The sequence below is a fragment of the Aspergillus terreus genome, genomic scaffold (assembly GCF_000149615.1).
Source record: "Aspergillus terreus NIH2624 scaffold_1 genomic scaffold, whole genome shotgun sequence".
Lineage (NCBI taxonomy): Eukaryota > Fungi > Ascomycota > Eurotiomycetes > Eurotiales > Aspergillaceae > Aspergillus > Aspergillus terreus.
This window is the reverse complement of record NT_165972.1, coordinates 938,275-964,847: the sequence shown is the minus strand read 5'-3', so window position 1 is coordinate 964,847 and position 26,573 is coordinate 938,275. Positions and strand designations below refer to the sequence as shown.

Sequence of the window (26,573 nt, the reverse complement as noted above, 5' to 3'; positions counted from 1 at the left end):
CCCCTGAACAACAGGCACGAACCAAGGGTCCCTCGCGTCCCCAGATCCTACCCGGGATATTTGTTGATGTTGGGGAAGATGGTCATCTGGTCATCCCCGGTGTTTGACGCGTCGGGAGGCAGTAATAGGATGTCGGGAACTGCGACACCAGCAGGCTCGGGTCGAGGGAAACAAATGACGCGACCAAGAAATCATGGCGTGTCGATGAAGCGGTCGATCCTCGTACCATCGATACCCGTCGGTAAGTAACAGCGCATACCGAACGGGGGGTATTGGGGTAATCCGATTACCAGCAGAAACCACCTAGAAATGGATGGTCCTATGATATCGACTCCTCCGATGAACTAAAAAATTAAGGGCATCTTCTTCTCGTCACTACCTCAACCTCTCTTTCCTAACCTACTTTTCTCCTCCTCCTCCTCCTCCCCCCTGTCCTCCATCTCGATCCAGCCATCCTGCGTATGCGCCATGTCCAAGTCTCTCCCGCATACCCTGGCTGTCTGTCTGTGATTGCTCCGTCTGTCTGTCTGGAAACTCGGTCTTCGGGATCCATCCGCCCCTGAAGACAACTGGGTTTACTCCCCCATCGTTCCCTCCACCACGCTCTCTCGCCGTCCCATCCACCCCGTTACGGTCCCCTTTCGTGTGCCGATCCGAGGCCCCAGCGAGGTGGTTTCAATTTGGATTGCTTGATTTCCATGCTTCAACATTCTGGACGATAAGGAGCGCAGCAAGCGAGTGCTTGCTGCACGAGTCGACACGGAAGGTATGTGACCGTTGGACGTCCCATGACGAACATGAAACGATGAATATTTCATCTCCTCGTCTCAATCGTTTGTCCACCCAACTGATTCCCTTCCCTCATGGCTAGATCTCGATCCCTCCGTATCTTCCGCCAATTCGGCGCATTCTCCGCCGCCGCATTCCACAGACCCCTCCTCCTTTCTACGTGACGATCTACACTCCACCGTCCCATCAATCTCGGCCTTTCCATCTCCAGGAATCTCCAGTGCCTCGGCCGCTGGCTCCCCGGAACAGCCAACCTCCGCCCGGGACCGCAGCGTCACCTCAAACACGCCGTCCGCGCTACCCCCGCTGCAAAAGTATCGCAGCGCCTGGGACTCGGCCACCTCGTCTCCGGAAAACAGGCGGACCGAAAGTAGCGTCTACTACACCACCGCTTGGGGGTCGCCGTATGCCGCACCCAGCCCTCGGAGATTGTCCTGGTCCCTGAGTCAAGACGCGGGTGTTGGTCGTGTGTCCAGAGATAGCTCCCCGGCGTCGATGCGCAGTGGTGTTCCCAACACCATCGAGTCAGTTAACCCCGAGCTCCTGAGACCATCCGCCCTCAGCGGGAGCATCTTCAACCGTTCTCCGAAACGCGACGTGCCAGGTCGGAAAGGGGGAAAGTCGATCAAGGATTTTACCCAGGACTGGATCAATCAGTACCTCTCCGGGCAGCCACGGACGGAACGCAGTAACTGGCTGAGTGACGATTCCGGAAGCGAAGCGCCCTCCTTTTTCACGGCCCAGAATCACTTCGCGGACGATCCGTCGGACGACTGGCTGGGTCTGGAACAAGACTCGCGCGACAGTAGCGATCTCCTGAAAACTCCGACCTTGGCCGATTTTGTGAGCCGGAAAGACCGCCTGGAAGGACACGCGAGCCGCCAACGGACCAAAGAACATCAGCATAAAAGAGAAGACACTCTCCGACAAGAGGATTTCTGGGGCTTTGCGTACGACAAAGACCCTCAATCGATCACCATGACCGAACCACAGGAAACGCAGCATCCTCCGCAACTGGAGACGACCAAGAGCTCTTCTCCGGTCGAGAAGCCATTGCCCCCTCCGCCAGTAGACGAGGGAGGACACCTGGAGGCTGCAGTACCCACCGAGACAAAGACAGCGAGCCCGGTAAAAAGCTCCACGCCGACGCTGCCAAGATTGAAGAAAAAGCTGGTTTGGCGTGGTAAGGCGTGCTTTATTGCCCTTCCCCTGGAGGATAAGCGAGGCACTGAATACCGCCTGTTGACCCAGGAGGATGTCAAACAGAGACTGAAGAACTGGGAAGATGAAGGGTATGACACCCGTGGATTTAGTATATGTACGCAGGACGACGAGTCGGACACCCATCTCGGAGGCCTCAGTCGGCCGCTCTTCCCTGACCCTGCCGAGGCCCTGGAAGACTACAGGACCGGAAACTATGGTGTCAGTTTCCCAAACAAAGGGGAGTGGGATGCATATGTGGCTCATCTCCAAGAGGAGAAATTACGGGCTCTTGGAGTCGACTTGGGTGATGGTCCGCCCCCGTCTGTCTCACCGGCCTCCGCTGCCATGAGCCAGATGGGCCCCTTCCCTGGCCTGGTGTCTTCGCCTCCCATCCCGACGGCATCGGCCGCCAGCAACCCACTGTCCATCCCTCATGCCTTCTCTCCTCAGCTGAACCAATCGGCAAACGTGAGCAACGGCATCGGCTCTATTGCCTCTCCAGCCTCGCCGTTCAGTATACAAACACCGTTCATGGGTGTGGAGCAGAACCTCTTGCATGGATATCATATGCCATTCCAGCCTACTCCTCCAGCGCAAGGCGCCCTCACACCCCAAAGCTTCTTCAATGCCCGCCAAGGAGGCCCTGCTGCAACCATTCCCGGCACTCTGCCCAACTTGACCTCCATGATGTCCCCCGTTTCACCGCTGCATGATCAAGGTATCTTCCATCCTGGCTTGCACGAGGCCCCGCTGCCATCCAAAGAGCCGTTCAACGATCAAATGGGCATGGATACGCAACATCATATTGCAGAAGATCATACCCTACGCCCCGTCCAAACCCCACCGCCAAACCCTGATCATTTCCATGCTTCCACCGTTGAAATCGCTCAGCCGACCCCTCGCGGTCACAGCCGCGGTCACAATTTGAGCGAGACACTCCAGAAAGGTCTGGATCAGATTTCTCCCAATGACTACCACCTGGAGGAATCCATTAACCGACAGCTTGATGAGGGCGAGCGGGATGTTCCCCGTAACCTCGAAGGATCTGAACTCCTACAGTCTCGCTGGGCGTTGTCTGGAAGTGGCGATCGCAATCTTCAGCATCTGCCTCAGCATGTGCATCAGTTCTACGGTGGAAGCTATCTAGGTGACAACACGCAAGAAGGCTCGGACATTGATACCAATCCTAGTCTATCCGGAACACCTCAGGGTCCTCTTGCGAACCACATCCCTTGGCATGAGCCGAAACCGAGTGCTGGCTCCTATGGTGGTGGTCATCGTTCCAAGCTGTCGTCGTCGACACTGAATGTCGACGCCAAGGAGTTCGACCCCAAGACGTCAACCTCGTCGAACCCGTATCCATTCCAGGGTAGCTCCATGCAATTTCCTGCAATGCGCAATCCTATGTTTACATTCGGTTCCGGGCCTGGCTTCAAACCTTCAGCGAACACTTTCAACGTTGCGGCACCCTCGTTCACTCCGGGTTCGAGCTTCAACGGAGGCCAGAACGCTGGAACTGGAGATTTCAAATTCTCGTCTGCTTCATTTAATGTGGCGGCTCCCGCTTTCGACCCAACCGCCAGTGCTTATTCTTCAGCTACGGTGGAGCCGGCCCCAGGACGGACCAAGATCTTTGGAGACGTCGACCTCTCCGAAATCAGCAAGCCTGCCAAGAAGTCAAAGGCCATTCCTATCGTACGACCAGATAGTGGACATGACAAGAGAAACCATGATGAAGGAGATAATGAGAACTCCCGTTCCGCCCCAACTGACCGCCACAAGCGCGCCCGCCGTGGTGATGCGGGTTCTGACGAGGAGGCTCAGTTCAGTGTGCCGGGTGACGCTTTGGCGGAGTCGACAAATGCTCAGCCTACGCACGCTCGCAAACCATCGCATACACCCGCGGATGGCAAGGAGAATGCTCTGCCTGAAGGCGATGCCAACGCGGAAGTGAAACCTGTTTCCTCTCGCGATGATAAAGAAGTCGACCGAAAGGAGACGCCCGTCAGCGAAGCTTCGACCTGGACGCCATCTGACACCAAAGATGAGAAGGTCGCCGCAACGGCTGATACATCCATGCATGAGCAGGCTCAAGAGCCGACTCGCGATGTCTCCGATGAGAAGACTGCTCTGGAGAAGCCCGCTTTGGATGAGACCCAGCCGCTAGAAGCCGGCGTTCCTGTTCAGAAGGAGCCCGAACATACCCTCGAGCCTGAAGAGTCCTACCCCAAGAGCTCCATGCTGTCTCCCACCGCGCAACCATTTGAATTCAAGCCCGCTGTTCCCGAGTTTGTTCCCCTGGCCGTCGAGCAGCCCAAGCCGGCCCCCGAACCAACGCCAGCCAAGAATGACCTTATGGCCTCTCGATATGCTGTCCCAAGTCCTCCAACATCGCCCAAACCAGAACAGACAGAATCTGCTCTGGGTAAAAAGGAGCCTGCTATCAGTGAGGCGCCTGAAGCTCCTATCGAGAGGGAGCGTGCCGTGGGACATGATTCCTCGGACGATTCCCCTGATGAAGAGGAATTGAATGCCATCATGGAGCAGCTCAATGATGATTCTGATGTTGGCATCGAGCGTATCACAACTCCTCTGCCCAAGAACCGTCTTCCAGAATCAGCTATGGGCCCGTCCAAGGAAAAGCGCCACGCTCCTGTCGACATCCGCAGCGACCCGCCCAGCCCCAGTCCGGGACGAGGTCCCCTTACTCAAGCATTGGAGGTTCCAAAACTCGATTTCGATGCCGAGACACCCGGCTCGTTCACTCCTTCAAAGGGTTTTGCTTCTGGCACCCACTCTCCTGTTCGCCAACTGATCCATCAGAACGATCATATCAGCGACTGGGATGATGTCATCTCCTCAGGAGAGGGCGAGAAATTGGCCAACAGAAGCCGGTTCTTTGACCGTCGCATCAATGACTTGATTGGGTCCGTTGTTGATGAGCGACTGTCTCCCTTGGAGCGGGCTCTGGGTGTTATCCAGCAGTCTGTTGCTGCGATCACTTCCAGCACTCAAAACAGATGGACCTGGAGTGCTTCCGTAGAAGCGGAGGAGAGCGATGCCGACGACGAAGACGACGAATACGAGGAGAGCGCGTCGTACCGAGCAAGGTCTCCCCTCCGCCAGAGGGACCGCAAGTTCGACAGACTGAAGAATGTCATCATGGACGCAATTGCAACTCGTGACACTCATCCGGAAGCTGATAAGCCAGAAGTATCTGAACTGGCGCAGCTCCGCGACAGCATCGCCGAGCTTCACCAAATGACTGCACACAAGCTTGCCCAGGATCACACTGCGGATTTGAAAGAAATGATGCAGGAAGTGGTGGCCACCCAGCTCATGAAGCAGCAACCACGACCTTCTGATGCAGAGGAGATTGGTGCCGATAGCCTCATGCTACAGATTGATGGCTTGAAGAACATGCTGCGGATGACGGACGAGCGTGCCGAGCAGGAGTATAAGCTTCGTAGGGAGGCGCAGGACTCGATCGCCGAACTCCAGAGATTGCTGAAGGTTGCCGAAGAAGATGCTGCTCGGCACAGTGAAGCGGCCGAATCTGCGGAGGCACGCTTCCTCCAGTTCAAGGAGGAGAAGATCCCCTACTTTGAACAGGTGCAGTATAGAGCCGATACGCTGGAACAGGACCATGCCAAGCTGAAGTTGACTCTGGCCGAAATTTCGTCGAAGAACATTGCTCTCGAGGGGACCCTGGACGAACATCGTTACACCAGCGACAACCTGAAGCGAGAGAACGAGCGCTTGAAGGGCGATCTTGATGGCACTCAGGAGGAGAACAAGAAGCTCAAGGGCACCATCGATCACCTGAAAATGCGCATCGAAGATGGCCTCAGTATTCGCCATAACCTTAGCGAGAAGTTGGATCACCTTCAGGATGAGATGGTCGCGGTGACTCGCGATATCTCTCGCGACCAGGCCTCTTGGCGCAGACGCGATGAGGAGCTGCAGGCCAAAAACAACGAACTTCAGGCTGCCTACAACCGGGAGCTGAAGCTGCGCGAGAAACTCGAAAATGACATCAGTGAACTTGAACAGCAAGAAAGAGAGGCGGCGAAGCTGAAGTTCATTTTCGGCCAGTCCCAGCAGGAGAACGCAAGACTGGAGGAGCTGGTGGCCAACTTGCGGCTGGAGAACCACGATCTGGAATTGAAGGCCGCTCGTTTCGAGCGTGAATTCAATGAGGCCCGCGAGAGCAGTCGCGTAGAGATCCAGCGCACCAGGACTTCGATGGAAGCTGATCTCGAAGCTGCCAATAGCCAAGTCAACATTGTTCGTGCTGAGCTGGAAGCTCAAATCCTTCGCCTCCAGAGTCAACTCGACAATGTCCAGATGAACAGTGACACTGCTCGGGAGCGGTATGAGATGCTTCTCGAGGAGGCTGCAGAAACCAAAGCCAGTGCCGTTGCTGCTGCGATGGAGTCTAAGGAGCTGGCCTTGGAAGAACAGCGCAAGATGCACGAGCGCGTTCTCAATGACCTCCGCGAGCGTCACGCCCGCGCCCTCCATAACTCCTCCGAAGATAGACAGCGCGCAGAGTCCCATCTGATGGACCGGCTGGCGTTGTCTGATGAAAAGGCGCAGCATCTACAGGACCGTGTCAGCCATCTGGAAGAAAAGCTTGAGATCGCGCAGTCCGCAGCTCGTGCTGCTGCCGAAGCCGCGCAGTCGGCCAAGGCCGCTGGTGCTTCTTCAGGACATGCAAGCTCGCCATCGATGTCATTCAACCAGGGCACTTCGGTCCCCGAGAAGATTTCCCCTCAGGCGTTGCGAGAGTCCATTCTGGTGCTTCAAGACCAGCTGCAACAACGCGAGACCCGTATCGAGGAGCTTGAGCAAGAAGTTGCGGCTGTCGACAAGGACGCACCGCTCAAGATTAAGGAGAAGGACACCGAGATCAACTGGCTCCGTGAGCTCCTCGGCGTTCGAATTGACGACCTTCAGGATATCATCAACATGGTGTCGCAGCCGTCATTTGACCACAATGCCGTGCGCGACGCTGCTATTCGGCTGAAGGCAAATCTCCAGATGCAGCAGCAGGAGAGAGAAAGGGCACACTCCGGGCAGAGCTTCCCATCGCTCCGCTCTCTTTCGGAATTGACCGCATCCCCGCGATCTCTTCCTCTGGCCGCCGCTGCCGCGTGGGGTAGCTGGCGCAAAGGCCGGGAAGCTTCTGGTTCTGAACAAACGCCATCGAAACAGAGCAACGCCAGCGCGTTCCTATCCGGCCTCTTGACCCCGCCTAGCTCTCACGTTCGACAGGGTTCTGCTGCCAGTTCCGGTGGTCCGTCCACCGCCGCATGGAGACAGCCCTCGGAAAGCCGCCCTCTCAAGAACACCGACACCACGCCGCGACCCCTGTCGTCGCGGGGTGGCCGATCGCGCGAGCCCCCCAAAACCCCTCCCCTCCTCCGTCGGTCCAGCTACGACCATGACGCGGAGCCGACGGACTATGGCGAGAGCTCTCTCGGCGAGGAGAACGAAAGCACCGCCGACGGGTTGGTATCTGCGTCGCCCAAGGACACAGACGGTCCATTTGGACCGCAAATAATGTCATAGATTGGTTGTTTTATTTGATATGTGATTTTTCATTGACTAGACAGAACCATGCCAGCCTGTTCTGTCGGACTGATCAAAATTGTATTTGATGGCTACGATCTTTCCCCTTCGTTGTGTGTTATTTTCTACCCATCTTTTGTTTCGACATGCGTTACTTGCTATTCCCCTGATACCACTTGTCGATTTACTCGTGATTCGCAGTGTCTTGTTACTGAACTCGACTCGTCGCTCTTTACTTTCCCTTACTCTTTCCTTCTGTCCGTTGGATAGTCCTGTTTTCCAACCGGGTGACATACTATCTATCCCCTTATACCCCTGTTATTCCCGCCGGGTCGCCGGTGGTGTAGATATTGGTTATTTACTTAATTGGACATAATAATACAATTGATATATCGCAGTTCTCGGCTGTAGCTGTTCTAATCTAATGCGTAGATACATGCATACACAATTAGCAACACAAATATGAAACTATTCAGCTCCCCTCAACCGCCACCGAATGACGTCGCTGCCGGAATGCCCTGTAACGGTGTACTCCCGGCTGCCATCTTTCCCGCGCGACGAAGCGACATGCAGCGTCTCAATATCCATCGACGTCCTGTCAAGCAAAAACGGCCACGACGGGATGATATCCGGCGGCTCGTACCGGCTATCATTGAACGGATTAGCCACGGCCATCTGTAATCTGTCGTAAATGGTCCCTGTCTCGGAATCGGACTCGCTCCCGTCGTCGCCGCGGAGAGGCGAGCCACCCGCTGCCGACGAGGACGAAGACGGGGCCGTCAGCGGCAGCGCAGAGGGCTGGTACACGGCGGCGCCGTCGCCCATGGCATAGACGTACAGCGATCCGCCGTCGACGATGCAGCAGGAGTGGCCGGCGCCGGGTTCGTAGACGACCAGGAGACGGTGGTCGTTGGAGACGGCGAGGAGCGGCGAGGAGAACGTCGCGGAGGGCAGGTTGATGGCGTTCCAGCGCGAGACGACCTCGCGCAGGCCGTAGGTCATGTGGTGCTGTTCGCGCTCCGTTGCCGGGACCGGCGGGTACAGGCGCGGCGGGCCTTCGGTGCGGGTGCCGGGGATGGAGTTGCCCGGGCGGAAATAGATGGACGGGAAGAGGCGGTGGATGCGGACGGGGGTTGATGCGGCGGGTGTCATCTGGCCGATGCAGTAGCTGTCTGTGTGGCCTGTCTGCAGGGACGCGATGAAGAAGCGGTCCTCTCGCGCGCCGGGTTTGTCGTCTGGGGCAGCGGGTGGTGGGCGGCGGCGGGCGTGCTGAGAGCGAGGGTGGTAGGTGCGCGGGAGGAGACGTAGCCCGCGTAAAGTGGAGCGGTACTCGTCGTCGCCCGTGAGGGCGACGGCCAACGCGGCCGAGTCGAGGTAGACGTGGTTGAGGTGCTTGCGCCAGTAGTCGAAGGGCGGCGGGCTGGTGTGCCTGGCGTCTGGGTCGGGATGGCCCAGGTATCGGACGCGGGTGGGCCGGTGGATGGTGGTTTCCTTTCCGATGGCGACGCGGAGGAGGTGGTCGTGGTCGGCGAACTCGAGCGAGTCGACGACGCCGTCGGTGTCCTCGTACTCGGCGCCGGGGCTGCTGGCGAAGACCATGTCGCTCTGGCCGAGGACGTACTCGGCGGGGACGCTGCGGTCGTCGGCGTCATGCAGACTGTATATCTGGATGACTCGGCCCAGGCCGATGGCGACAAAGGCCGCCGTGGAGGAGACGGCGATGCGGTGCTTTGCGTACCGCTGGTTGACGGACATGCGGCCGGCGTTGCGGTTCTCCATCAAGGCACGACACACAGATGTCCAGTGCGGGTACAGGCTGGAGGCCAGAGGGAATTCGAGAATGGGTTTGTTGTCGGTGTTGTCGGTGTTGTCGTAGACGAGGGTCTGCGCGCCTTGCAAAACCACTGTCTGCCGGCCGTCGGGCGTGGTCGCCAGAACAGACGACGAGGTGCATTCTTCAGGAAGAACACGCTCAGACACGGTCTTCTCAACGTGGCTGCGGTATCCCAGCAGGTTCAGGCGGGCGACCTGGCTGAAGTAGTTGTTCCATTCCTCCGTGGACAGTAAGCTTGACGCGCTGGGCAGCGACACGGGGACCTGCTGGAGAACATTGCGGAGCATGCATGGGGCTGATGCTGCGGATCGCCAGGGATAGCATGTTTGCCGTACGGCATGGTAGGACTCGACGTCTAGGTAGCAGAGGATGGATTGGATGATTTCTATGGGCAGGGCCGCAGCATTTGTTGGTGGAGGATCGGGGGGGCCCATTTTCCTAGCTACTTCCCCGGCTCGCACCCGCAACGGAGAGTCAATTGTTTGAGGCTTAATCGAAAGATGTGATAGAGAAAGACATGTAGCGTTCTAGTGTATTTTTAAATGTCCATTATCTTTCATTAGATGTGGCGCTGTCGATGTCTGGTGGGGATGCATCCGGGAACGGACATGGAGTGACCCCATATTTAACCAGGGTAAACTTGTAGTTTCGGCCCAAACGCTGCATATCGACTGGATTTGGCCATTATGTGCGTCAACCAGGCAGGCTCATCTTGAATCCCCAATGAGCGAATCATCGATTCGGTAGCCGATCCATGGTTGCGGACCGACCGGAACCGTGAGAGGCAGTGATGATGTTAGATCTGATCATTAGATCGGATTATTCAACAATATAAGGCCGAATCTACCTGGCTTGTCCGTCTGATACTTGGAAATTGGAGATGGTGAAAGTTGTGATCGACTCCAATCCATGTGACAGGTAGATTTGTGTCGGTCATGGCGTCGTGCATGCATTGATGAACTGGCTTCACCGCTCAGATGACTGCGAAGAGAGCGGTGACTAAGTAGTTGTCTGTGCAGTGGCCAAACACAAGGCCGAGTGCTAGAAAGCCAACGTTGGCTTATCGAATAGCAAAGTCTTCCAGAACCCTCGACAAGGCGTGTTGGCTTGCGTCCTACCCCTTGCTGACCGGGACGGATAGGTGGGTGGTGTCAAGTTTTAGTGGCTCAGATGATGATGTTCTTCTCGCGTTTGTACAGATCCTTGAGAAGCTTCAACTGATTGACACCCATGCTTTGGCGTGGAAGGGCGTTGGGCAAGTCGACAATGGCTCTCCGCATCAGTCCCAGACCAATGTGTCCGAAGAACCCGAATATCCTCTCCGCAGACGACTTCAACATGGCCGAAAGAAGGATGACATGTGTTTCTTGGATTTCGTCAACGGGAATACTCAGAATCTTGTGCATAGCGAACCAAAACAGGTGGTTCGGAAATGGGTTCTTGCGGGGAGTTTTGCCAAAGTTGCGCAGGGTGATGGAAGCAAAACCCGCACCCAGAGCTGTCATTCGATCGGCATGGCCCTGCTCACTGATGTATGGACCATCCGGAGATTCGCGCCACCAAGCCAGGGCGCGGCGGCCACCTTCGGTCTTCTCGTTCCCGTAGAAACCCCAAAGCGCTGGACACACGACCCGGTACTTTGCCCACAAGATGTCCACCATAGGGCAGCCCTTGTAGATGAAGGCATCCATGGAGAAAATTTGTGCAGCCACTATTCCGACGGGCTCGGCGTGGCCCTGATTGAGGGATGCTTCAGTGAGAAGCGCAGAGATCAGACTCTTCGAGAAGATGTTCAACCCGTAGATCAACATCGCGGGCACCTGGGTATCACCGGAGTTGGCAATCTCTGGCGGGGGAAACGCCAAATAATCACAGATGTTGACGGTCGGCTCCGCAATGGAAGCGGCCTTTTCGAGAGTGTTCCGGATCTCCTGAATCTGTACAGGGCGAATTAGCTTTGGGCGGATGTCTCAAATCGAACAAAAGCCCTAACGTACCTGATGCTTGTTGGTTCCCTTCCCTTCTCGAAGCTGACCGACACATTTCTTGATCGTCCGACGGATCTCTCCCAGGTTCTGCTTGATAACCGGGTTTTGCTTCGACTCATCCTTCATCCGCTGTCGCAGTGTCTTCAGTTGTCGATGCAGCTCGACGTAGCGACCCTGGACTTTCACCTCCTCCTCAGACAACCGCCCGCCGCCAAGTTTCTTCTGTTGCTCCGCCTGGAGCTTCTGGGCCTTCTCCTTCTCCACCTGTTCTAACTCGGCCTTTTTTTGTTCTTCCTCGCGTCGCCGGTTCTCCTCCGCTTGCCGCTCCATCTCCTTCTTCTTTTCGGCCAATTCAGCCTCCTGCTTCCGCTTCGCCTCCTCCTCTTCCTTCTTCTTGGCTTCTGCGGCAGCCTTCTGTCTGGCCTCCTCCGCTGCGGCCTCCTCTCGCTCTCGCCGCAGCCGCTCCTGCTTCTCCCGCTCCAGTCTGGCGAGCCGCTCAGCCTCGCGCCGCGCCTCTTCCTCGCGCCGGCGGTTCTCCTCTTCAACCGCGCGCTGGTGACTGCGGAGGGTCTCCTCGGCCTCCTCGAGCACGCGCTCGTGCAGGGCAGCGACGCGGTCTAGGGCGGCATTGTGTTGAGCTTCAAGTTCGCTGTCGATACGATCGAGGTTTTCGTAGAACGAACGGCGCTCGTATGCCTTAACTTTCTTGAGCTCCGTATTGTGGACGCGTAGTTGCTCCAGGTCCCGGGCCAGATCGAGGACGAGCTGGCGGGAGGGACTGTCCAGTTGTGGGGGATAGCTTGAGCGGCCCATTGTGATGTAGGCTGGGAGAAGGACCGGACGAGAAGCTCGGACGATTGTAAATATTGGTCACTTGGGCGACAGGAGGTGGTGGACCATCGCTTGTGGAGGTGTTTGGGGTTGTTGATTGGTGTTGGAGTTCAGTCCTGGCAACGGAGGCTAGTAAACTTGACGACGAAATGACGGATTGGAGCCAAAGAAGGAAAGGAGTTGGTGCAGTAATCCGACAGGTAGAGACTGATCCGAACAATGAGTATGTGGAGAGAAAGAAAGAAAGAAAGGAGAAAAAAGGGCGTGAAGTTCAGTGAAAGAAAAGGCTGGGACGCGAATCCGTGATTCCGTCCGGGATGTGTTCGACGGAGTGCTTAGTCAGGGGGGTGTGTACTCGTGTGGTGCCTGAGAAATCGGGATCGCCATTTGGGACAAACGAGGCAAACGGGGGCGTTTGGTTCCTCGGTCGACGCAGCGGCAAACGGGGCCTTTTGCATCATGACGACCATCATAAGATCGACCGACGCCTCATCACCCTGATGCTGATGCCGATGCGGGCATGACAGTGGACGATGTGAATGTTTCCTCCGATCTAATAATGGAGTCCAACACAATTCATGCAGCACCTATCGCGATTCTCCCTGCGCACATCACAATGGAATTTGTCAAGTGGCTCGCGGATACGGATAGGGAGCTCTGGTGGGTCGGTGGGAAAAGTGGCTTTTATTGGAGCGGATTGCTCAGGTGGTCTTCATGATTTTCTTGAATTAAACTGGATCCGAGGGTGAGAGGTGTACGGGAGATGTTCAGCCGGGGGGAAACAGCTGCAGATCCATGGATGGAGGAGGAAGGATTCAGGTGAGGTGAGGAGCTCTTCCTCCAATGAGTCTGGGGCGTGTCGAGCTGCAGAGAAGGATACTGAAGGTGTGCGGAGTACTTCGCATTGATATATCTCAGGATTTGGACGGCCTGTCAATTGTATACTGGTGTCAATTGAAGGTAAATGACAAGAGAGGTGGAATGCTGGGGCATGACATGACGGACGGACGGACGGACGATGACACAACCGGAAACCAAGATATCAGAACCAGACCCTGATCTTCCCCAAGTTTGGTAGCTTTCACTAGTGAGCCGGGAGGATGTGGTTCTCTGGAGTAGCTTTGTGACAGGCCTTGATGGCATTCTTACGTCTGGATGTCTGGAGAATAGAGATTAAGAGAGGTACCTGGGAGACATAGGCATTGAGGTATGTACTCCGTACATTGGAGGTACCTGGGATAGGTGTGAGATAGTATGCACCAGGATGTACTGCGATGGAGCTCCTTCTAGCAGCTTAGACTGATGTACAACGCCTAATTAGTTCAAGATCATAATGCCATCACTCCGTGTCTTTCTTTTCGTTTCACTTTTATTCATTCCCCCATTGCCCATTCTGGTCACTCTCCACGAGGGGGCCCTCCATACAAGACGCCAACTCACCACCAATCCTGAAACCTCGTCTTCCCCCTTTTCGGACTCCTCTGGATGGTTCTGCTCACTATCCGTTCCCTCCTTACCCTTTAACAATCAACAAAGGGGGGGCAAAAAAGAAATCCAACAATAGGAAACAAGAGAAAAGCAGACAAACCAAGAAGAAAGAAAACCGGTCCCCCCCCCCCCGGAGAAAAAGACCGTGGGCGAACTATCCACGGACGCAGAAAGCAAAGGTGCCCCCCCACTTGGGAGAAGCTTTAGTTCGTTAGGAAGCAGTTTAGTGAGTGGTTTTGGTCGCTTGGATGGGATCGACCGCCATCCGCTGACTTCTCCTTCTCTTCCTTTCTCTTGACGCTCTCTCTCTCTCTCTCTTCTTTTCTTCTCTCTCTTCTTCCCCTCCATCCGCCTCCCCTCATCCTCTCATCACCCTCCTATCCTTTCATCCATTCTCGTCCCTCTCTTCTCTTCGCTTTCGCACACTCTCTCTTTCCGTCTCTCCCTTTCAGATCAGCTCAGCCGGTGCAATCCCGCAGTGTCGGCGGGATTCCCTGTCTTTCCCCTCCCATACCGAGCGAAAAGGGGAAAAGAGAAAGATCGAAAAGAACCGCCCCCCAAAACAGAAAGCTGAGGAAATCTCCTCCCAGACGTCATTCCATCCATCCAGCGTTGTCCCCCTTTCTTCCCACGCACACGCACACAAATATCCTCCCACCGCAGCATTCCTCGCTGTCGGTCGATCATTATTCACTGCTTGATTGATTGATTGATTGATTGATTTGATTTGATTTGACTTGACTTGGAGTAAGTACGAACTTAAGCTACTTCTTCCCTTTCCCCCCTTCCCGGCACTTTAATTGCGTCCTTCATCTTTTCCCCCCTCCTTCCCTTCCCGTTCGTTGATGTCACCCGTATGGGGTAATCGCCCTCTCCGTCATCACCATCATGTCTCCTCCCCCAATTTTCTCTTCTCCCTCTTCACCATCCTCTTCGTCTTCATCTTCTTCTCCTTCCTCACTCTTCTCTCCTTCTCCTATTCTGTCCGTCTACCGCTCCCTATCCTCTCTCCCATTCTCTCCATCTCTCCTTTTCCTCCCCCGTGTCGATCTCCACCCCACTTCGTCTCCGTTCGTCCCTCCGGATCGTCTTGGGCAAACCTCAACTAACCTATCGTCGCTCGTATTTCAGTACCCTGACCATCCTCCGGTGCCAATCTCGCCCTCTCCGGTCGTTGTCCTCGTCTTCCTCGCGGTCGGTCCACGTCGCAGCATCGCCCTCTCCTCCTGAGTGGCCACCCCGTCATCGACGTTCTCTGTGCTTTCTCGCCCCGTGCCTTTCCTTGTAGAGTCATACAGAGATAATCCGCTCATTTCAACCGGAAGATGGATCAACAAGGTCAATCCGGCCCTCCCGGCGGCCGCAAGCTTCATATCGCTCACCGGAGAAGTCCTTCCGAGCTGACGCCCCTCATGAGTACGTGACAACTCCCCAACTACCCCCATACCGTCAACCGGGCTGCAGAGACTGACCATTTTTCTTTCCAGTGGAACAACTGGCAATTTCAGCAACAGATCGAGCTGCTCCAGCAGCAACAACAGCAGATCGTCGTCACACACCAACAATACGTGAACATGGGTCTGTTACAACCACAGCAGTGGGCCAGGTTTCGGGCCTTCTCCGCTCTCCATGCAAGGCGGTGCCTTCCGTTCTGGCGGGGTTCTCCTCCGCAACTAAACGTCTTTCCAGTTTTCCAGATGGGGGCAACAGCAGCTGGGCGTACCCCAACACTCGCACCGACGCAACCAGTCGGCGCTTCCAGGCATCGGAATGGGTCCTCCTCCGGCTCCCTCCTCCGGTGCTTCCGGCTATACCGATTATAACCAGCAACAGCAGGGACATCAGCCCAAGCATGACAACGGAGGCCACGGTCGTGGCCGGGGCGGTCCACCCGGCGGTGGTCACCAACGCCGTCACTCTCTCGCCCTTCCCGAAGCCAAGAAGGCCGCCGAATTGGCCCAGCAGAAGAGAACCGCGTCCGGTTTCCAGTTTCCCGCTCCCGGTGCGGGTGGCGAGTCGTCCGACAGCGCCGCAGGTTCCGAGGAGAAGCCTTCTACTCCTACCCCTCAGGTTCCCCCGCTGGGATTCCAGCGCGCCGGCAACATTCGCGCCGGTGGTCATGGCCGCAGCCAGTCCATGGCCGTAGGCGGCAACCGAGGATCCTTATCGGGTCGCGGGGCCGGTGGCTTTCAATTCCCCCAGTCCAACGATGGATCTGAGAACCACCGCCGTGGTAGCCAGCCGGGACACACCCGAACCTCTTCCCGCAACTTTGACAGCAACTGGCGTCAACCCAACAACCAGGGTCAGGGCCAGGATCAGCAAAAGGGTTTCGGTCAGGGCGGTGGCTTCCAGCCTGGTCATCGTTCCCGCGCCTCTATGAACCAATCCATTGGCTCCATTGGCCAATTCCAGTACCCCGGACAGCCTCAACTCATCCAGCTTCCTCAGGGTCAGGTGATGATGGCCCCCCCGCAAATGTTCGGCGGCGGTCAGCAGTTGAACCCTCTCCAGTTGGCCCAGCTCCAGGCTTTGCAGCAGAATGGACAGTTGAATGGACAAGGTCTCGGTCTTCAGGCCAGTCAGCACGCGCCCCCGCAGCTGTCTGCTCAGCAACAGCAGCAGCAGCAGCAACAGCGGAAGACGCTTTTCACCCCCTACCTGCCCCAGGCTAACCTCCCCGCGCTCTTGAGCAACGGCCAACTAGTCGCCGGTATTCTCCGGGTCAACAAGAAGAACCGCTCCGACGCCTACGTCACCACCCCCGACCTCGATGCCGACATTTTCATCTGCGGTAGTAAGGACCGCAACCGTGCCCTCGAGGGCGATTACGTCGCCGTCGAATTGCTTGATGTGGACGAGGTGTGGTCCCAGAAGAAAGAAAAGGAAGAGAAGAAGAAGCGGAAGGACATCACCGATGCCCGGAGTGGCAGCACGGCCGGCACCGAGAAGCTTGGCCGGTCTGAATCCGGTTCGAATGGAGACCGCCAGGAAGTCGGTCCGGATGGCAGCATCCGTCGTCGCGGCAGTCTTCGCCAGCGACCGACCCAGAAGAAGAACGATGATGTGGAGGTGGAAGGCCAGAGCCTTCTGCTCGTGGAGGAAGATGAGATCAGCGATGAGCAGAAGCCTCTATATGCCGGTCACATCGTGGCCGTGATTGAACGCATTGCCGGCCAGATGTTCTCCGGCACTCTCGGGCTCCTTCGTCCCAGTAGCCAGGCGACCAAGGAGAAGCAGGAAGCCGAGCGGCTCGCCAGAGATGGCGCCCATGGCCGTTCCCAGCAGGATCGTCATCAGGAGAAGCCCAAGATCGTGTGGTTTAAGCCCACCGACAAGCGCGTTCCCCTGATTGCCATCCCCACCGAGCAGGCGCCCCGGGATTTTGTTGAGAAGCATCAGGACTACGCCAACCGCATCTTCGTGGCCTGCATTAAGCGCTGGCCCATTACCTCGCTGCATCCGTTCGGAACTCTGGTCGAGCAATTGGGTGAGATGGGTGATCTGAAGGTGGAAACCGACGCCCTGCTTCGCGACAACAACTTCGGCTCCGACGAGTTCTCCGAGGCCGTGCTTAAGAGCATCGGCTTCGAAGATTGGTCCGTCGCCAGCCAGGGCGAGGCTCTTCTGGCCACTCGTCGGGACTTCCGTCAAGAGACCACCTTCACCATCAGCCCTAGCGGCTCCAAGGAGCTGGACAACGCCTACCACTTCAAGACTCTGCCCGACGGTAAGGTTGAAATTGGCATTCACGTCACCGATATTGCCCACTTTGTCAAGGCCAATTCGCTCGTCGATCGGGAGGCGAAGAAGCGCGGCACGGCAGTCTATTTGACCGACCGCTTGGTCAACATGCTACCCCCCCGCGTCTCCACTGAACTTTGCGCTCTCCTTCCCGATGAAGACCGTTTGACTGTCAGTGTTGTGTTCAAGGCTAACCCGGAAACGGGTGCCGTGGACGACGATGTCTGGATCGGCAAGAGCGTTATCAAGAGCTCGGGAAGACTCAGCTATGATGAGGTTGACGCTGTGATTCAGGGTGGCTCGAACGTTGCTGTCCCAGGCATCACTGCCGATACGATCCGTTCCCTTGCGGTAAGCAGTCCTGTTTTCACCATCGACCTACCTCTGACTAACTCGAACTAGACTGTGACGTCCAAATTCCGCGAGGCGCGATTTGGAAACCGTGCCTCCAACCTGCCGCCTCTCCGCCTCCTGTATCAGATGGATGATGAGAATGTGCCGGTCGAGGACAACATCTTCAACGCAGCCCCCGTGCGCGAGCTTGTGGAGGAGCTGAGCCACAAAGCCAACTTCTTCGTCGCTCGCAAGATTGTGGCTGCTTTGCCGGACAAGGCTTTCCTCCGCCGTCAGCCGTCTCCCAACCCCCGCCGGCTCAACGCCTTCATTGACCGGATGAACCGGCTTGGCTTTGGCTTGGATGCCACGAGCAGTGGCACTCTGCAGAGCAGCCTTTGTCAGGTTCAGGACGATGATCTCCGCAAGGTAAGCCTGCCCCTCCCTGTGGCTTTGTCGCCGCATTAACGGTATCTAGGGCATGGAAACGCTCCTGGTGAAGGCGATGCAGCGCGCCAAGTATTTCGTCGCCGGCAGCGTGCCGGAGGACCAGCGCCAACACTACACCCTGAACCTTCCGGTATACACCCATTTCACCAACCCTTCCCGTCGCTACACCGACATCATTGTTCACCGTCAGCTGGAGTGTGCTCTGTCTGATGGCACCCTCGAGTTCACGGACGACCTCGAGTCTCTGAACAAGACCGCCGATTTGTGTAACAACAAGAAAGATTCCGCCCACAACGCGCAGGAGCAGAGTGTACATATCGAGGCCTGCCGCAACATGGATAAGAAGAGACAGGAGATTGGCGGAGACCTCATCAGCGAGGGTATCGTGTTGTGCGTCTACGAGTCTGCGTTCGATGTGCTCATCCCCGAGTACGGCTTTGAGAAGCGTGTCCATTGCGATCAGCTGCCCTTGAAGAAAGCCGAATACCGCAAGGACACCCGTGTTCTCGAGCTCTACTGGGAGAAGGGGGTGCCATCGTCAGCCTATATCCCCGAAGACGAGCGACCCAAGCCCGCCAACTCCCGTGCGGCTCAGGCCGCCGCTGCGGCGCGTGAAGCCGAAGCTGCGAAGGAGCGTGCGCGCGAACGCGAGGAGGCCATGCGTAAGCAGACCGAGACCGGCACCATGTCCGCGGACGATGTGGATGCTCTCTTTGATGATGACGACGATGTTTCGGAGGTCACTGAGATGGCGGCCGGCGTGTCACTGAACTCTTCCGCCGATCGATCGACCCAGAGCATGCCTCCATCTCCGACCCGCAACGGGCATCTCCAGCAGGGCCCGCATCGGACGCGCTCCGACCCCAAGATTGCCACGAGCACCGGCGACGCCCCGGAGGCCAAGTTGACCAACAAGGAGAAGTACCTTCGACTCTTCCAGCTCCGTGAAGAGGATGGAGAGTATATCCAAGATGTCACAGAGATGACCCGCGTCCCCATCATTTTGAAGACGGACTTGTCGAAGAGTCCGCCGTACGTGTTCCTGGTACCCTTTTGTTCGTCACTGTTCACTAACTCCTGCACAGATGCCTGACTATTCGCTCCGTGAACCCGTATGCCCTGTGAAGGGTTGAACTGGCCAAGATGTTTCGTGGTGCTTCGACTGGTGACGATATCGATTTTGGGCCCCCTTGGGCAGATCATTAGAGTGGTCGTATAATGGTATACATTGGCTATCACCGAGGTCGTCTGCGACGCTGTGTTCCGGTCTCCTCGGATAATATTGATTTAATCGGACTAGTTCTAGCGTGTTGATTCACTGTTCTTATTTCGCTATATGCCGCGGGCCACGGACTTGGTTCCTGTTATTCAAATATCAGCTGCAGTGCGCACTCATGGGGAAGAAAAGTCTTGCGGACAGTCTCAAGTGGTGATTCGAACCCAACATAGCTTTGTGCCGACAGTGGGAAGGATAATCCAATGTAGGAGGGCAGGATTGGATTCCTAGGAAAACTTGTCTATTGTCTTAGATGTTGCATAGCTTAGTATCTGTTCATGAAGAGTCGTCTTTGGCTGAAGTATGGATGGAAAGCCGAGGGTACTTCTTATGTACAAATTTGCTAACCTCTGCAAGCACAATAAGTACAGACACGATACCCTTTGTACCTTGCCAATTAATATCGTATTATGTAAAGCATTCGAGTCTTGCGTGGTGACCACTGGAAATGAAACCAAATCTATGTCTCCAAGTCTGATCTTACCCTGGACCAGACCATTCTTTTCAACGGCAAAGAAATCACGACCCCAAAGAACCTTCATCCCAATCCACTGCACTATACTGCATCAGTCGCCGCTGCCTTCTTCTCCTTCTCCAGCTCTTCCAGACGACTCGCCTCCTGCACATCGAGACCCGTCTTGTTCATTTTGTGGTCCCGCGAGAGGACCTGTTTGCTAATGAACACGCTCAGCAGCAACGCCGCCCCGGAGAGCGCGGTGTAAAAGATCCACTCACTCCGCAGCGCCGTGTTGTAGCGATCCCTGACGAGACTCCGGGCGGCCGCGGGCAACGCGCGAATCTGGTCGGACGCAGTCGTGGCACCGCCGGACGTGATCAGCTCCGTCAACTCGGGAGACACAACGCCCTCGATGTCGCTCTTAAACGCGCGGATACGGTTCTGGAAGATCACGCCGCCAAAGACGATGGACATGGCGGTAGCGATATCACGAGCGAAGAACACCGTCGCGGCGGCGCTGGCGGTGTCGGCGGGCTTGGTGAGGGAGAAGATGGCGATGATGGGCGCCTGGAAGAGCGGGCCCAGGCCCAGGCCGGCGATGATCTGGAAGATGATGATGCGGGCCCAGCTGGCGTAGGGCTGGAGGTTGATGTACAGGCCATGACCGAGGATCATCATGACGAGGCCGAAGTAGATGGGCGGGCGGTAGCGGCCGGAGTGGCTGATGTAGAGGCCGGTGGCGGTGGAGGCGACGCACAGCGTGACGGCGACGGGGAGGAGGTAGACGCCGGACAGGGATCGGGGAGGCGCCGAGCACGATCTGGAAAGTACAGCGGGAGGGTAGTAGAGGGTCGGCCGATGTAGGCGAAGGCCGTGGATGTAGGCGGATGCCGAAGGTGGCGAAATTGGAGGGGGGATTTGAACAGGCGCAGCGGCGTGATCGAGTACTTGGCGACCTTCCATTCGATCAGGGCGTAGACGACGATTGTCACCGATGCCGAAGACGATCAGGCAGACGACGGTCGCGGAGTTCCAGGGGTAGGCGATGCCGCCGTAGCCGAGGCCGAGCAGGAACATGACCGTTGCGCCGACGATGGTGATCGTGCCGAGCCAGTCCATGGCCAGAAGGCCTTCGATGATGGGCGTGCGCGGCGTGTGCACTTCCAGGAAGAGGAGGACGAGGGCGCCTGCCACGCCGGCGACGGGGACTGAGGTTGTTAGGTTGAGCGGGTTGGGGGAAGATTGGGGTAAGGACGTACGGTTGATCCAGAAGCACCAGCGCCAACTTACGTACTGGCAGAATGCACCGCCAACGATGGGACCGAGCCCGCAGGCGACGCCCCAGGTCACGCCGAGCACACCGTAGTATTTGCTTCGTTCACTGCGATGGTCAGGATGCGTCTGGAGAACTGGAGACGGGGACGAGCGTACCGAGGGCTGAAGACGTCGCCGATGACAGTCGCAGAGAGGCCCAGGATGCCGCCGCCGCCGGTGCCTTGGATGACGCGCCCTGCGATGAGCATGTCGATGTTTATGGCGAGCGCGCCGATCAGAGATCCGATGAAGAAGACGACGATGCTGATCATGAGGACGGGCTGCGAAGGTTAGCTTTGTGTCGCGAGGAAGGAGTCTATCAGCTTACCTTGCGGCCGAAGATGTCACTGAGTTTACCCCATGGTGGCGTCGAAGCTGGATTTTGTCAACAAAGCAGTGGTATGGAGTGTTTGGGGGGGCTATACCGGCAGCAGGGAGAAGATAGGCAGTTCCAATCCAGGTGAATTCCAGTTCGGTGGTGTGGAGAGAGCGCGAGATGGACTCGGCAGCCGTCGAGATGATGGTCTTAGGTATTCCGTCAGACTTAGTCTGCCATTGGCAATTTGGGCCACCTTACCTGCTCCAAGGCGGCGATGAAGGTAGAGAGCTAGATGCTGTCAGCGTGTATACTTCCATACTTCGGATCAGTGCACATACACAAAGCGACGACACGAGCAACCACGCCTTCATCGGGCTCAATTGCTCTGCATCATCATCGCCACTGTCCGCAGGAGGCGTTTCCTCGACTGGCTTTTCGGTGAGGTCCTTGAGACTGGCGTCCGTCGAAGTATTGCTGCTCGCCATGGTGAATGCGCTTGTGGTGCTGGCACAGCAAACGACGATGCAGCGAAGGAAACGCGGACAAGAAAAAGGGTCAGTCCAGAAAGTTGATTTCTAAGCTTCGGGAGAAGCGAATTCCACACAGAGTCATGATTGAATCAGCTGGCGAAAAGGAAGGACAGCGAAGTCGATGGCGAGCACCGAAAGTGATGCTTTGATTGTACATAGATTCGGCGCTGACAAAGAGCGCCGAATCGCCGAATGCGCCAACCTTAATTAAGTCGGCGCACCTGCATTAGTCCTGTTTAGTGACTTTTAGCGTCTTTTAGGGCTGTTTAGCGCCGGTTAGCGGCCGTTAGTGGCTTTTAGCGCATCGGCTATCGGTCCGGACCCGATCAGCTGTCGAATAGTACAAAAACACTACTCAAGATGGGGTAGTCAACATGAGAGGACAGCCAAACCAACCTGCAACATGACCCAGCGCCTCCTCCGTCTCAGCCTAGCGCACTACCGCAAGGACTCCTGCACCGAGGAATCCTGCCACTATTTCGGCACCGCTCTGCACGCTAAGCAAGCCGCAACCCTGCACGCCAAACACGGCACCCTGCAATATTACCAGGTAGGCGCCATCTCCCCGATCTGCAAGTCAAAGTACTCCAGAGTAGTTATCTCATGGCGTGGACAGGTCTACAGCACGCAAGCCGCTCGCGATGCCCTCGACGCCTTTCGGCGTTCTCTCGGCGCCGACTGGACTATCGACCAGCATGATCTGACGGTCGAGCTGTACATTCGGGATCTGCAGACGCTGCGCAACATTGCTGCGGATCCGGAGTTCGCTAGCTTCTACCATCTGGAGGAGCCGTATCTCAGCCGGCGGCATGTCGTGGCCAGTCTGGGGTGGGTGGAAGCGTATGTGGAGGAGGGCAAGGTGGTGAATGTTACTGATGAGGGATCGGAGTACCGGCCTGGGTTTGGGGAGTTTGTCGGTAGTGGGGGAGAGTTGGAGAAGGCGCTCGCTTGATTTGATTTACGTATTCGCTCATTTATTTCGGGGTAGTTGGTTCACAGCAACAAGTCGAGGCTGTTCTAGAGGAAGTTCTATTGCCGCTAAGCAGGCTAGGCCGCTAGTTCATACTCCGTAGTGATGGTCGGTGCTGAACATGGCACCGGCTAGGCTCCCGGCTGGATCCTGAGGAATCCATATTACTCACGTCAACAGTCGATCCGGGACTAAGATCTCAACTACGCCAAATGCAGTCAATGAAGCCTGATTTCAACCGAATCGTTCACGCCTTGGCGCCGGTTAGGGGATACACTACCACCGACCGAGATCACCGATGCTTCGTTGCAGACGCGACCTCCGAGGGAAACAGCATCGGCGTCGGCCGACTGTTCTGTCGGACCTGACGAGACCTCAGGCGCGGATAGAGTAAGTCGTACACAGTGAGTAGTCGTTTATATTGGCCAAGGACAGACAATGTGATTCAGGTCGATTAGTATCCGAGTACTCCCATTTCTGGTTCAAAAGCATCATATTACGCACCATGTCCCCGGTCAAACAACGCCTTCTACGCATCGCCGTCTCGCACAATCGCCACCCCTCCCTCAGCGAGGAGCAATTCCATCAATGGGCGACCAAGGAACACTGTGCCCGAGCGGCTCGGATCCATTCTCGACACGGAATCGAAGCATATGGAATGGTACGTGACGAGCTGAACTGATCGAAGGCTTCAGCCTCTAACGGACACATAGCTCTTCAGTCCTGAGACCGCCCGGACCACGGTCCAGAACCTGAACCGCCAACTCGGCGGGCGCTGGAAGATCGACGAGCATGATGTGACGGTCGAGTTCTACCTGCATAGTCTCGACGAACTCACCTCCGTCTTGGAGGACCCAGAGTTCAAGGCGCTCCAGCAGGAAGAGGAACCCTACGTGAGCGGGGAGGATATCGTGGCGACTCTGGGCTGGGTGGAAACGTACGTCCAAGACGGCCGAGTGGTGAATGTCGACAGCGAGGGTGTGCCCACCTATCCCGGCTTTGGCGTGTTGGCGGATTTTTCCAGCGAGCAGGTGAACCAGAAATGAGGTGCTTGCTGCAGGGGTAGTACTAAGGAACTAGATTCATGCACGAATACGAATCGATGAATGCTACAGTAGCTTCTACCAATTTCCCTTTCTGCACTATGACCCATACCTCATTGGAATCTCCGATGGCGACAGCACGGAGTACCTCGGTTAACACTTGGTGGACATGGCCGTGTCGGAGGCTGGTGGCCGGTTCGGAACTGCGTACATACATAAAGGACTATGGCCAGCGATGTTGTGATCCGTTGTTTAGATTTATAGACCGTCTTTAGTTATTTATTCAGATTCTATCTTGTCTTTTCTATTGTTTAGAGTTGATGAAAGCTCCCAGGATGATTAGGCGACCGCCGGGTGGCTGATGTACTTTGTCTAGCGCTGACTCCTTCGCTTACAGGCGGTGCCCTTCGTGAAGGATGATGAGAGAGATCACGTAATTCCCGCACAATACAATCAATCAGGCCAGCCATGGGCTGGGTCTACTACTGGTCCCTCTTCTGAAGGAGCGACATCCTGACCCTTATGCTGACCTGCATCGCGACGCCTCCCTCTCGTGGTGTCGCCGTTGGTGGAGATCTCTCCGACAAGATTGTCGCTGCAGATGGCTCCTGTCCACGTTACATGACGAATGGAATCTTCAGGAGGTCGACGCCCATGTGCGATTGGAAGGCTCCCTCACTTGGCACTCTAGCGGCGTCTTAAGAGTGCATGTAGACACGAGGAAGCCAGACCATGCGGCCTCCGGCTTCTTACGAGAAGAGAACTACAACTACTTAACTACCGGTTCTCTGCACGTTTCATGCATGACTTCACCAAGGGCAGTGCCAGAATGAACAGCCCCTTGATCAGCATGGCAAACACCCCGATTGACCCGATTCCCTTCGAGTTGATTCAATTGCGCCGCGCTTGTGATCGATGCCATTCGCAAAAGCTCCGTTGCAAGCGCACGGGGGGCGGCAATTGTGATCGTTGCGAGAAGACGGGGGTGACGTGCGTTTTCAGTCCGTCTCGTCGGATGCGCAAGATGAGCCAGCCAAAAGATGGTGATGCGAGGTTGTCCGTGTCGGGGGCCAGCAGCCACATCGGGCTCAACGGTACGTTTCCCCTCTGCATGTAGCCATCGGGGGTTGGTGACTGACGACCCTCCAGACAACATGTCCCTAGATGATCTCTTGCATTGGGACCTGGCTACGACCGAGTGGGCTTCTCAAGGTGCAGACCCGGTAGGATACGACTTTGAGAACAGTCTATCATCCGTCGATCCGGGCGTGGTGGCTGCGCCGGAAACTATGAACTTCCACATGCTGAATCCCGACGAGTTGTATATGAATTCCGGGAGCTCATTGAGCGACCAATCCATCTCCGATCACAGTGCACCAGACCATGCCGCTCCTCCCGTTACTGAAGCCGGCCATCTCTCGCCACACGAGCAATGGATTCGCAAAATCTCCGATCTGAACATCAAGATTTATCAGCATGCCGCCGTATTCCCACCTGCCGCGTCTGGAATCCGCCGCACATCGCAACACCCGTCCGGTCTGGAGGGAGACGGCACAACAGACCAGAATCGAACTATCGCCATCGACCGAACCTTTAACTTCACGACTGAGGTTCTGGAGGCGCTGGAATTGGTTTCGTCCCCATCGCCCGGGAACGGGCTTCGCAATGGCATCGAACCGTTGGACCAAGGCAGTTTGCTTTTGATCCTCTCGCTATACTTGCGTCTTCTGGACCTCTACTATGCGATTTTCGAACCGCTACAGAAACTCCTGCCCAGTCCCCGCTATCGCCCCTCTTCCTCTTCCTCCCATTACCCGCCGTCTTTTGTGTCCACCGACTCTCCTTCTCCCTTCCCCGAGCGCGCTTTGGACGGACGTCTGCCCCGTTTCCCCGTTCTTCGCATCGGCGAATTCTCCCTCCAGACCTCGCCCAGCGTTCACACCTTGATGACCATTCAACTGGCCGAACAGTTACTAGGTCTGGTAAATAGAGCGGTTCAAACTATCACGCGAAACCAGTCGGCGGCGAATACGCCTTTTCGATACGAGAAGCAAGAGTACTTTATGGGGGAGGAGCACGGGCTAGATCGGCTACGAGACAGTAGCGGCATGGATGTCGCTGAGCTTTCGCTGAAAGCAGTTGAGAAACGACACATGGAGGTGATGGCGGTGGTCAAGGCAATCAAATGGGCGCTCACTTCCCGATGACGAGTTATGATGATGCTTATGCTTAAAAGCTAGACGTGTAGATACATTCTGTAAACATCATATAATAGATTAGTGATGACCCCTATCTTGTGAAGTCGACTCGGTAGTATTGCATCAGTCCGTTATCGCCAGGTACCTTCCTACGTAGTCTGCTTCCTGCGGATTAGAAACTTGCTGCGCATATGCCGCGCGGGCCGGCAGTATGGCGACAATGCGCCATTCT

At 56.3% G+C, this 26,573-nt stretch overlaps 8 protein-coding genes across 8 annotated transcripts; 5 read left to right on the top strand and 3 right to left on the bottom strand.

Annotated features, from left to right (window-relative positions):
• Positions 1-468: 468 nt before the first annotated feature.
• ATEG_00335 (putative myosin class II heavy chain (MHC)) lies at positions 469-7,566 on the top strand (the record flags this gene model as incomplete). Its single annotated transcript, XM_001210421.1, has 3 exons — positions 469-498; positions 727-766; positions 1,001-7,566. The coding sequence occupies 3 exons, from the start codon at positions 469-471 to the stop codon at positions 7,564-7,566; spliced, it is 6,636 nt and encodes a 2,211-aa protein (XP_001210421.1).
• A 468-nt stretch (positions 7,567-8,034) lies between these two features.
• ATEG_00334 (F-box protein) lies at positions 8,035-9,834 on the bottom strand (the record flags this gene model as incomplete). The annotated part of the gene is made up of 1 exon (XM_001210420.1): positions 8,035-9,834. The coding sequence occupies one exon, from the start codon at positions 9,832-9,834 to the stop codon at positions 8,035-8,037; it is 1,800 nt and encodes a 599-aa protein (XP_001210420.1).
• Positions 9,835-10,566: 732 nt separating this feature from the next.
• ATEG_00333 (putative RNA export mediator Gle1) lies at positions 10,567-12,201 on the bottom strand (the record flags this gene model as incomplete). Its single annotated transcript, XM_001210419.1, has 2 exons — positions 10,567-11,337; positions 11,398-12,201. 2 exons carry the CDS (start codon positions 12,199-12,201, stop codon positions 10,567-10,569), a joined length of 1,575 nt encoding a protein of 524 aa, XP_001210419.1.
• Positions 12,202-15,477: 3,276 nt separating this feature from the next.
• Positions 15,478-19,359, top strand: ssdA (mRNA-binding translational repressor SSD1; the record flags this gene model as incomplete). Its single annotated transcript, XM_001210418.1, has 4 exons — positions 15,478-17,802; positions 17,854-18,213; positions 18,263-19,266; positions 19,320-19,359. 4 exons carry the CDS (start codon positions 15,478-15,480, stop codon positions 19,357-19,359), a joined length of 3,729 nt encoding a protein of 1,242 aa, XP_001210418.1.
• Positions 19,360-20,066: 707 nt separating this feature from the next.
• On the bottom strand, positions 20,067-21,971 carry ATEG_00331 (uncharacterized protein; the record flags this gene model as incomplete). The annotated part of the gene is made up of 6 exons (XM_001210417.1): positions 20,067-21,348; positions 21,399-21,562; positions 21,610-21,656; positions 21,707-21,806; positions 21,859-21,888; positions 21,939-21,971. The coding sequence occupies 6 exons, from the start codon at positions 21,969-21,971 to the stop codon at positions 20,067-20,069; spliced, it is 1,656 nt and encodes a 551-aa protein (XP_001210417.1).
• Positions 21,972-22,533: 562 nt separating this feature from the next.
• On the top strand, positions 22,534-23,082 carry ATEG_00330 (uncharacterized protein; the record flags this gene model as incomplete). Its single annotated transcript, XM_001210416.1, has 2 exons — positions 22,534-22,680; positions 22,747-23,082. The coding sequence occupies 2 exons, from the start codon at positions 22,534-22,536 to the stop codon at positions 23,080-23,082; spliced, it is 483 nt and encodes a 160-aa protein (XP_001210416.1).
• Positions 23,083-23,605: 523 nt separating this feature from the next.
• Positions 23,606-24,146, top strand: ATEG_00329 (EthD domain-containing protein; the record flags this gene model as incomplete). The annotated part of the gene is made up of 2 exons (XM_001210415.1): positions 23,606-23,761; positions 23,814-24,146. 2 exons carry the CDS (start codon positions 23,606-23,608, stop codon positions 24,144-24,146), a joined length of 489 nt encoding a protein of 162 aa, XP_001210415.1.
• An 847-nt stretch (positions 24,147-24,993) lies between these two features.
• On the top strand, positions 24,994-26,306 carry ATEG_00328 (Zn(II)2Cys6 transcription factor domain-containing protein; the record flags this gene model as incomplete). The annotated part of the gene is made up of 3 exons (XM_001210414.1): positions 24,994-25,237; positions 25,293-26,125; positions 26,283-26,306. 3 exons carry the CDS (start codon positions 24,994-24,996, stop codon positions 26,304-26,306), a joined length of 1,101 nt encoding a protein of 366 aa, XP_001210414.1.
• Between the last annotated feature and the right edge of the window lie 267 nt (positions 26,307-26,573).